Genomic DNA, 11,837 nt, shown 5'->3' on the forward strand with positions numbered 1-11,837 from the left:
GAACTTTTTGGAAGTACCCTCGAAAGTGGAAATAGGGTCTGTTTGGGGGGGACCCACTAAATTAAAACAATCCAGAAAACGGTGTTTCGTGCGTGCATCATCGAAGCAAGGTTGAAGGAGGTGGTGGCTTTCTGTTCCCACCCCCTTAAATACCTAATCCCCTTCACTCCCTCTCTTCACTTCCAACTTCCATTTCCAACTCTCACCTCCCTAAACTCCCCATTTCTTCTTCTTCTTCTTCTTCTTCTTTTTCTTCTTTTTCTTCCTTCTTCTTCTCTTTCGCTTTTGCTCTCGCTCATTTCATGGCGAATAATGACGAAACTTCCGTTCTGGATCTCATCCGAAACCATCTTCTCGGCGATTACGCCTCACTTGAAAGCTTCATTAACGAAATCCCGAATTGCTTAGTGAACATGTCGGGAAAGGAAGAATCGATTACTGGAGAGACGTCAAAAGCGTCACGTTCCGATTCAAATTCCAATTCTGATTCTTTCTGTTCGCAATCAGTGAGCTCTGGATCTGTACCTCTTCCTAAGCTCAAAAATGAGGTTTTTGATGATGGTTTTACATCTCCAATTTCCAAATCTCTGGATTCAAATTCAGAAATCTCTGTTTTCGATTATATAAACCTTAATGAAAAACAGGGTAGCGGAGATGTCAACATGCTCTGTTTCAGTGCTAATGATCAAAGCAATTTCTTTCAAACCAAGACGAAGCCTCAAATTATCGATTTGACGAACTCTAACTCTCCAACTTCTGCTCCTCGTCGACCATCCCTGAAGATCTCTCCCCCTCCGGCTAAGATAATCGAGTGGTTCGATTTCACCCAAACTAAACCTGCTCCTGCCGTGGTCACAGCTCCAGTTCCAATCCCAGCTCCAGCTCCGAACTCCGAGCCTTGTGATTCTGAAGAGAGAAGACACTACAGAGGCGTGAGACAACGTCCATGGGGGAAGTTCGCAGCGGAGATCCGAGACCCCAACAAGAGAGGATCAAGAGTTTGGTTGGGTACCTTCAACACCGCCATTGAAGCTGCCAGGGCTTATGACAGAGCAGCGTTCAAGATGAGAGGAAGCAAAGCCATTCTCAACTTCCCTCTCGAAGCTGGAAAGACATCCGAACCAGTTTCCAGCAATTGCAGGAAAAGACGCAGAGAAGCTGAAACAGATGAACAACAAGAACAAGAAGAACTACAAGAAGCACCAATGAAGTCTGTAAAGACAGAGTGGTCACCGGGATCTGACGTCACAGCGACAGTCCCGGCAACCGGCCCGTTAACGCCGTCAAGTTGGACGGCCGTTTGGGAAGGTGGGGATGTTGAGGGTGTGTTTAACGTGCCTCCACTGTCGCCGTTTTCTCCCCATCCTCAGTTCGGTTATCCACAACTCATGGTCATCTGAGAAGTTAAACGGTGCCGTCAGTATCCGTTTGAGGTTGTATTGTACATATACAGTTCTGATGGTCGGTTTAAGAGTATGTATATACGTTGCTTGTATTTTTATGTGCCCCCCAAAAAAAAGTCAAAAAAATTTGAGAATTTATATATTTTTTGATTTGTTTATCAAAGCTTATGGAAAATTGGATTATTTTAAAGAGGACAACACATGGGCAACTCGGTCTTCACTCGTCAGTCTTCACCTAAAAATTTGAAATGATTTAATAAGGTTTGATCCAATTATGAAAATAGCAAATTGGATCTTCAAATCTCTCTACTCTTACAATGGCCGACATAATAATGTATGTATTAGTGAACAAGTATATACGTATTTCGATCTGGGTCGGTTTAGAACCAGTCCAATAGATGGTGGATTTCATGACCCTAACCAATCAGATTTAATCAAACTGTTGGGTTGACCATTGACTTGTCCTCGTGCTCTGCTATGAGATTTTTTTTTCTTAAATTTTTGAGAGTTGAATATATGTTCACTTGGAATTGGACTACTTTGACAAAGTCAAGATTAGTGGCTTAAACTGGTTGAACCCCCAATCCAGTTGAACCTGAGTGAGTTAAAAAGGCAAGCTGGTTTTTATGCATATTGGGAGGTCGTCCATCCTTTTTCCCACAAGAGAGAGAGAATTTGTAGGAATTTTTTTATGTCTTCTTCATTATCAATTATTATTAAATAGGTTGTGTAAAGAGGCAATCATAACATAACCCACACCACAGCTTCTCATTACGTACGTTTAGTTTCAACTTATTCTATTTTCTATATGATGTAGAGGAGATATATCAAATGAATTCTTGAGCCGATTGGATCAGTAGAAGTTCACCCGAATTGATCAGAGGTATTTAGCAAAAATATAGGATGAATTATGTATCAAATTGAAGATCTCGTCGGGCTCTTTTGGGGTTAGTGCCATTTTTTTATCGTGTTTGTGTATTTCGAAGGCAAAACGGCCTGCAGAAGTTTTAAAATTTGAATGTCAAACTTTTGTTTTCTTCTTTTGTACGCAAACCTCTCTATATAAGGGCTTTGAATTCTCCTTTGTATCCAATTTTCATTCTGAATAGAAGAAATTTTCCCGTTTTTCTCTATTTGTGGATTCAAGGTTCATTTGTGCTAGATCGATTTCTAGGCTACCTATCTTCTACTCGTCACTATGTGTAATACTACGTGCACAATAACCTACTCCGTAATGACTCAACAACAAATATCTTTGTACAAATATGTGACTACTACTAAATGCATGTCACGCGGCAAAATGCATGTAACATATACATTAAATAAATATGGGTATGGTTGTTTAGGATCAGAGTAGAAGACTAAGGTTGTGTTTGATATGATTTCTTAGAATATACCAAACACAGCCTAAGATTAGTTTCCTTTTATTATCTTTGAAAACAATGAACTTTATATTGGATTCATTAATTTGTTTGAGCATACACATATTCAAAGCCAGTCTTCATTGTAGAGTTCTTTTTTGCATTTAGAGTTATACAAGCATTGCCATGCAACCCTACTATCGTGGGTTTTGGGGTGGAAAGACAACGAATAAGCCGAGTTTAGAAGAGGGATTCTTTAGATGACATCTAATCCTGTTGAATTAGCATGAAAAATGATATTTTCAATCTTATACAAAAGGGGAATTCAATAATACATGATCACATCACTAGTGAAAAAGAGATTTCTCTACTCTACCATCCGATGAAGGAAAACTTAGTCCAAAAGCTTATACTTCACAAAAAATTTGAAAAATGAATTTGAAAGACATCTAGTTTACAAATCCAATCAAAGGACCTTTTTTTTCTTGCAACTAACGAACCCTATTATCTGATTTCTATTACTTTCTTCAAGGTTCTCTTGGAACTAACCAACCCTAATAGCTGATTTCTATTACTTTTCTTCAAGGTTCTTGTCATAATGATCAAGTTAAACTTTGACACTTCTATAGTCTCCAGTATTTAAAGAATTAAGACAAAACCTAATCTTGGCTTTCCAGGAGTATTTGGAGTTTGGACATAGTGTGTTGCTGGAAGTCCAGCATTGATTGGCAATGAAAAGGGCTGCCTGTAAAATGTTCAAGGGCAATAAATTTTTTCAAGGATGGTTTCAAAGATGAGATACCATTAGGACTTGGGGTCCAAGTCTCCTAGATATAGATGATTAACTCGCTATCTTTGTTAAAAAAACCAGAAGGGCAGAGTTTTATTTAGGACTTGGCTAAATAAAACACTACGATTTTGTCAACCTTAGAATGATGGGTTTTAGACTTTTCGTTCGTCTGTGCAGTCAAAGAAAACTGTCAGAAAAAAAAAAAAAGAATTTTGAAAAAACATCATGATTCATATGTCAGACACGGAGAGACACAAAATGACCGTTCACACCATAAAAGGTGGAATCCCACTCTTATTGATGCTCCTATGCATGCTCACATCATAGGGCCATATTGCATTTCAAGGAACCCTCTCCCTTGTAATAATTAATAATAGGAGAAAAATTCTCATTAGGAGAACGTACAATCCATGGAAAAAAGCTCCTCTCCAATGACGTTAATCTCCAGAGTCGACCACACCCCATGGATGGTGTGAGGGCAACTCTGGTCATTAAACGTCACTTAAGAGAATCTAGACTCTAATCCATGCCCCGAAATGACCACTCTACTTCTATAATGTTAATGTGCGCTCTCATTGGCATCCACACGTGCAGGGGCCACACTCCCCCCCAAAGAGAAGAGGATGGTTTAGATTCTCGTACGACATATGCCACACACATGGTTTGAGTTATCGGAATTGGTATCGATATTGTATCACTCGTATCGGGCAATACATACTGATTTTGTACGCAATCGACCTCGATCTGTGTCGATACCATATCGGTGACAAGGTACTGACAAAGGGTAAAATGGTAAAAAAACTATTTTTAAAGAAGATTCAGGGGTAAATTTGTCCATTATGGATGATCTATCCCGATACTATAGCAGTATCATATCGATTTTACAGATGACCGATACTCGATCTAATACCATGCACTAAAACCATGGCCACACAGGTGGAATCCAAGAAGTGAGTGGATTCCATCTATGCAATAGGATCCTGTACGAGAATGGCTCTCCTATTAGCAAGGTTCGTAATCTCAGTATCAGCTGGATCGAATCGAATTGGCCAATATGGATCGGGATCGCCCAACTCGGGATATATGATACTTTTGCCCCTTTTTTTATTATAAAAGATCTGATTTTTTTACCTTTTTATCCTTATCTGTACGATTAGATCGGATAAGTATTGAGATCGATCTCGACCGATACTGATTCAATCCGATTAAAATCAACCGATCCGATCCAAGATTACGAACTTTACCTACGGGAACCTGATCCAGCATTTCCAGCCTCCAGCCCTCTAGAGAGAACGCCGACCCATAACAATAATCCCCGTACAATGTATCTCGAATGGTGAATGTGCCAGAGGAGGAAGAGTAATTGGAGTCATCTCATGAGACAAATAGGCAAATAGGGACATATTCGGTCTTTCCACAGGCAGATTGGGATGTGATGCGATCTTCCTCACATAAAGTGCCCCAAAAGACACATACTCCATTAATTATGAACCCACGCCGCCTCAAACAATATGTCAAGAAGATAAAGACTTTTATTAGAATTTTTTTCCTTCCATTAAAACTATTGGCTGAGAACATTTTGTATGGGACCCATAATTAATCTTGGCCTCATGACACCCTGCCTATAAGTCTTTCTATCAACGTTTTAGTGATTTGGATTATTGAATCACTGACTTGACTCAGGTCAACGTTCTTGCTACCAAGTCAAATCCATTTTGACTAGATGAGTAAATAGAATTTCTAGAAGAAAATAATTTGATCAAGTTTAGGGTTTGAATGGATGATCAACCTGTTTAATTTGAATAATAATTGTGGTTTTGTTTTGAATTACCCTACTAAAAATCGAATTGAAATTGATAGAAACGGTTGATTCGACTCAATCAATTGATCTTGTTTCTTTGTCTTTTGTGTTTAATCGAGTTAGGTGGACTCCAACCAAATCTTTTAGGGAAATAGTAGCAGGTAGCAGGACGATTTGAATTATCAACAATAGAGGCCAATCCCATTTAGACTCTGATTTATAGTCGAATGTGATTCTAAGGCCATTTGTTGATTTTTTCTACATGGTGATGTGTGAGGTTCCTATAACTAGTGATGTTTAAAAGGAGCTTATACTTTATAACATGTCATGTGATAGTACTTGGATGAATCCAACTTATTAGAAAAACAACGTCAGAATGAACATTTTGCATAAGATAATTAAAGAGAAAAAAAAGAATAATCACATAAGACAAGATTTACGTGTTTCACCCCCAAGTGGGAAGGCTACATTCACGGTCAAATGATAGAACAATTCCAAAACTTTTGTGAAGAAAAAAATACAAACCCCCAATCTCTCATCTCTCAAAAAAATAACAACATTATATAAGAAAATCCTAACCCAGAAAGTACAGAACTGTGCCTAGAGACCTACCTAGTCTGGTCCGGACCTGAACCAGTACATGTCAAAATGCATATCAAATCGAAGATTTCGACGAGCTCTATAGATAGCGCGTTTCAAAGGTGAAACAATCCTCCGAAAAATCACCACATGCAACATTTCTTGAACTAAGATTAGGCTTCACCAATAACACAAGTGATAGAGAACCCAACATTACCCATCTCACTTCATAAATTTCACCCCTAAATAGGTTGTAGAAATGATTGAAAAGAGGTCAAAATTTCATACTAATATAAGCATGCCATTTCATTGTAATAAAATATAATGAAGTACTTTTCTATAATGTTATGTCTCTTAATTTAATGACGTACTTTTCTCTTATACATTTAATTAATATGCTAATTTTCTTTTATTAGAACATGAAGGACATGAGCCTTTGAATCTTATTTTGGTACCCCTTTTTGCACAATCAATCTTGAACTTTTTTCACGTGCGGTTCCCTGCCCGGTATGGTTCTCGAGTGCTTCTAATAAAAGGGAGTGGACTCCACCCGAGCAGTGTGTTTAATCAAGAGGTGAAATGATCATTTCAAACCCCCTATGAGAGGAACCGTATAATCATACCGATCAACGAACCTCAAGGGATAAAGATCCATCAATCTTAGGAAAGAAAGAGAAAACAAAAAATGCAAACTTGTAAAGCTCTCTCTCTCTCACACATTGTATCTTTGACTTCATGGGTGTTGTTGAAGACTTGGTTAAGGGTTTTTTATTTTTTAATTTTATTTTTTTAAAGTGTGAATAAGTAATTGATTTGTTTATCTGATTGCTATGATCAAACTTTGAAAAGTTCAAAGTCAAAAAAAGAAAAGATGATTAGTAGAGTAGAGGCGCCGCTAACTGCAAAATGGAGTAGCTTTTGAATTCCCACTCCGTTTGTTTCCATAAGTGAGAGTTTTAATTTCTCAGTCGATAATAAAGTTGGAGCGATCACAACAATATGAAGAGATCATTGCACCTTTCTTTATTTATATATATACATGTATATAGGAGAAAAAACGTCATCCAATCGTGCATCTAGGCGTGTACTTACATCCAGACACAGTTAGACGTGAAAATCAGTCTAGATGTATGATCGAATGACGTTCCTTTTTTATATGGAAGAACAGGTTGTTCCAGCCAAGGTATTAAAACTCGGGTCTCAGTATCAATTCAGTCCTTGAAAAAATCGAGTCGAGTGGAGATCTCACAGAGTTGGTGCTTTTTTTTTTTCGACTCGAAACCTCAACTCGGTGGGTTTTAGACTTAGTTTGGGTCTGAAACTTGATATTCAGCCTATTTTAGGTCATTTAAACACAATGATACTATCAGATTTTACAAAAATAAAGTCCAAATATGAGTTTCAATTCGAACCATAGGTTGGTAGGCGGTGATGTACTAAAATACCCTAATCTACACATAATTTAGTAATAGAAAACAAGCAAAACATTCAATTAATAGCTAAATAATTTAAATAAGAATAAAAAATATTAAAATGATACATCAAACTATTTAACAATGTTACAACTATTATCACATAAAATGACTTTGAATCAAGTATTCAGTCCCCGCTAGTGTCACATAGCCTTCCCATGACATAGTGTTGCTGTAATGTTGCATATAGTGCTCCACAACAAGCATATAAGAGTTTTGTCAAGTTAGGTAAGTAAATTCATAGTAGATGGGTCATTTCTATGGATCAATCCGAGATCTCGCCGAGATTTGTCAAGTTCTGTCGAATTAGGTAAGTAAATACATAGTAGATAGATCATTTCCATGGGTCAACCCGAGATCTTGACTCGAGATCCGAGATTTCACTGAGATCTTGTATTATTTTGTATCGTATCCTATCTCGTCTCAATTTTTCAAAAAATCGAGAAACTCACCGAGATCTCGCGAGTTCTCGAACTATGGTTCCAGCTCGATACCGTAAAAAATTCTTAACTATTGCATAGGAATAGATTCATCTTCGAAGCATTTTTCCAACTGTTGACTCCACTTATTGGCTTTGGCTAGGAAATAAAAAACACGTACAAAACAAAATTAGGGGTTTCTAGCTCTAGTTTCAGATGAGGTTCTCCCAATAATATCCAACGATACGAGCGTATTTAAGTACTTGTCTACTTGATATTTTTAAAAAAGTTAATTGAATTTAATATATATAATTGGCTTAATGCCCACGTGCTTCATTACACCCTATCTGTAATACGTAGAAGGTTGACAAAAATATTTTGAATCAAGGGCATAAACAAAAAAAGAAAGAATAGTCCACAATTCTAAATTTGCTGTCGGCAAGGTGCCCTTTGTTTCATCATAAAAATTAAAGGGAAAATTACATGATTAGTTACTTTTGGATTTTCATTTACAAAACTGTCCACTCTATGTTTGTGTTAACAAAAATAGACAAAAACAAGTTAAGGTTTACAAAACTAGACAAAATAGTGTCTCTCCCTCCCACACTTACTTTTTTAGACATTTTTACCCCTGTCATTGCCTTCTCGCCCAGGCATCCTCCATTCCCTGTAACCGTACCCTTGTCCTAGCCACTGCCATTCTCTGCTACCCCAAGTAACAGAGGAAAAAATAAAAGATTTTTTTCAGAAGGGAACTACCAAGGAAGGAAGGAGAGTCACTGTTTTGTCTAGTTTTGTAAAACTAAACGTGTTTTTGTCTATTTTTATTAACTCAAACATAGTGTGGACAGTTTTATAAATAAAAACCCAAAAGTAGCTAATCATGTAATTTTTCCAAAATTAAATTCTTCTACTTTTGTTGACGGTCTTTTGGCCCCATAATTGCAATTTTGCAGTCAATGTTCTCTTGATGTGTGTCCACGTACAATGAACCTCATCTACGATTTCTTTTTATTTTTAATTTTTAACTTTTTTTGGGTGGATAATGTATACTACCTTGAAATGCTTTTACAAATTACTACAAGGGCTGATGTTTTCTGTGCTGCAGCGCAACCTGTGCCCAAACACATGGGCCTGCCATTAAGGGGCAAGGTGGTCATTTCGCCCACCTCATGTGTTTGGACCCAGCCTGTGCCCTCGGCACAGAGAACAGTTGGCCTTACTATAATAAGGGAGAGGGAACGTTACTTGGTTATGTGGCTCTTGCGCCAACATGCGGACCAATGGCGGGGTGGTCATTTCCCCACCCATGTGTTTGAACATAGAGGGTGCGACCAAGCCGCCTTCTTTACTGTATTATAGGAAAGAGAACGTTACTTGGTGGTGTGCGATAAGTGGCTCTTGCGCCTAGACACAGGATTATACGAAATGACAGTTGTGCCCATGCAAATGCAGAATCCCTAAAGCACAAAAGTCATTTCGTGTGGCCTTGTGCCTGGGTAAGGGCCACACACCGCACATGACCAGGTAGCGTTCTTTCTCCCATTTTATAATACTAAGTAGTCCTTTTTGCAACTTTAATCAGTGTTAAGTCCATTATCTATAAATATTTATTCAATCATCTTCAAAGAAAACCTACTCTTGAATTTCAACTTACACTCTTGAATTTATATATCAAAATGAGGTTAGAAGCCACGGAGTGCAACCAACTGTGAAATAATCTTGGTTTGGTGACACTTCTTGACTTCTTCAATAATCTGTACAATCTAATCCATACAGTTAATCTCTAAGAATGTGTCAAATTATTTGAATTATTATTCGGAAAATTTCTATTAGTCTCCTTAACCTTAATTAACCATATACTTATTCAAACTCTCCAATGGAATATTTATTTTTTTAATTCCCCCAATGAAGCATATGTCAAAGTGATCATCCTTAATCCAAAAAGATATGGTGTTGATGTATGTGATGCAGATTAACCAATTTAATTGCATATTTTGTGTCATCATGACAAGAAATCGATAAAAAAGGAAGAAAATATTTTTAAAAAAATTGATGAGAGAGACAGACATATAAATCAATCATTGTATTATCATAGTTTTTTGTCAGCATGACACAATGATTGATTATGTGTTCTATCTCTCTCTTCAAATTCAAAAAAATTTGAATTTTTTATTTTGTTTTCTATCCATTTCTTGCCAACCAAACATAGCCTAAGTCACAGAGAATGGGAATTCATTCCCGTGCTTCAGATGCTTATAAGAGAGTATTGGGAATGTATTTTGGGAAACATACTAAAACACTATAGGGTTTTGTCAATCTTAGGATGATGGGTTTTCGTTCATCTGTGCAGTCAAAGAAAACTGTCAAAAAAAAAAAATTGTTATCTTTATAATAACGAAAAAAGAATTCTGAAAAAGCATCATTGTCACGCCCCCGTCCCGATAAAGGATATTTTACAAGAAAAGGGGGTGACTGGGACGACAAGTGTCATCTTAATACTATCAGGATCACAGATACAGTGTCCCAAGCCACAATCCACCCAGTTATCAATTCATAATAATATTACAGGACGTATCCAATGGAATAAATCGTTCCAATTACAGAGTTAGCGGAAGCGTAAATCATTTAAATCATATAAATATAGATCATCAATTCTCTAATGATAACACATAATACAGTTACAATACCCCGTATCCATCCATTAATCTCCGCATTTTTACACATGAAGTTCATACATAATGACGATGAATACAGAAATAAATAATTAAATCATATCACTAGGGCACCATTCTTGGGTGTACATCGACATCCAAGTCCCAGCGATCGGGTTCACTTGATTTGCATCCATAGGTGCTCATCAAGAGATTACCTGCATATCAACTAAAAGAGGTTGCGTAATGGGGATAACTCCACAAGCTAGTGAGAGAGCAAAGAGAAATGCACATACACACAAACATACAATTTTGAACAATTCATGATGCATGTAAATGTTAAATTCATTTTTGGGTGTACATAGACATCTAAGTCCCAGCCACCGGGTCCACTTGATTCACATCCATAGGTGCTCATCAAGAGATTACCTGCATATCAACTAAAAGAGGTTGCGCAATGGGGATAACTCCATAAGCTAGTGAGAGAGCAAAGGGGAATGCACATACACACAAACATACAATTTCGAACAATTTATGATGCATGTAAATGTTAGATTCATTTTTTACTTGGCACACAAATTCTAAGTCAAGTGTATGCTACTATGATAACTTGGGAGATACTGTGGATCACTTAACTTATCACCACAATGAAACCTCAATTATCACGAGGGGGCTTACACCGGTAGAAGCCATCAGACCACCTAGTGGCAGACCCCGATAGCCATCACTACCCCTGATGTTACACCCGCACCCCAAATATCCCCTTATACCCCAGGGGCAATCCAGACCTTACCCAATGCGAATTGCTCTGTGGCTATGGTCAACACTAATGGCCCTAAACTGGAAATACCATAGAAAGAACCCCCCCTCAAAGTTTTGGAAATGTGGGCCAAAGCCCCACCATTTTTCTTGAAGTTTGGGCCATGACAGCAGCACCAAAGTCACGAACGGACTCACCTGAACTGAATCTGCTCGAGGATCCGCCCGTACTGTCATCAACATTTTTGGGTTATTTTTTTGTGGGACCCACACCCCCGTGTCCCAGACATCTTAGCTTAACCCTTGGACCATATGAACCCCTACCCTTGCCATGGAATGGTTAATTGGACCATGAAGTGGGACCCATAGAGCCTAATTTAAGTAATTAATGGGTTTTATACACCCTAACCTAAACCCAACAAGACCTAAGGGCTAATAAATCTAAATGAGGACTGGACCCAACCCAAACAGACCCTAATTAACTAAATGGACCTAAGGCCCATGGCTTGAGCCAAACATGGCCTAATGCTTACCCTAAAACCCATTTTAAAGCCTAAAGACCCAACCACATCCTAAAGACCCCTAACCAAACACACCCT

At 37.8% G+C, this 11,837-nt stretch overlaps 1 protein-coding gene across 1 annotated transcript; it reads left to right on the forward strand.

The window, feature by feature from the left end:
• The first annotated feature begins 271 nt into the window (after positions 1–271).
• Positions 272–1,484, forward strand: LOC122640003 (ethylene-responsive transcription factor 5-like). The gene has a single exon (XM_043833118.1). It carries the CDS (start codon positions 303–305, stop codon positions 1,398–1,400), a length of 1,098 nt encoding a protein of 365 aa, XP_043689053.1. The 5' UTR covers positions 272–302; the 3' UTR covers positions 1,401–1,484.
• Positions 1,485–11,837: the final 10,353 nt, after the last annotated feature.

Source organism: Telopea speciosissima, chromosome 1 (genome assembly GCF_018873765.1).
Source record: "Telopea speciosissima isolate NSW1024214 ecotype Mountain lineage chromosome 1, Tspe_v1, whole genome shotgun sequence".
NCBI lineage: Eukaryota > Viridiplantae > Streptophyta > Magnoliopsida > Proteales > Proteaceae > Telopea > Telopea speciosissima.

Excerpts from the sequence above, each read along its gene's own strand:
- LOC122640003 (XM_043833118.1), top strand. The coding sequence starts at position 303 with ATGGCGAATAATGACGAAACTTCCGTTCTGGATCTCATCCGAAACCAT.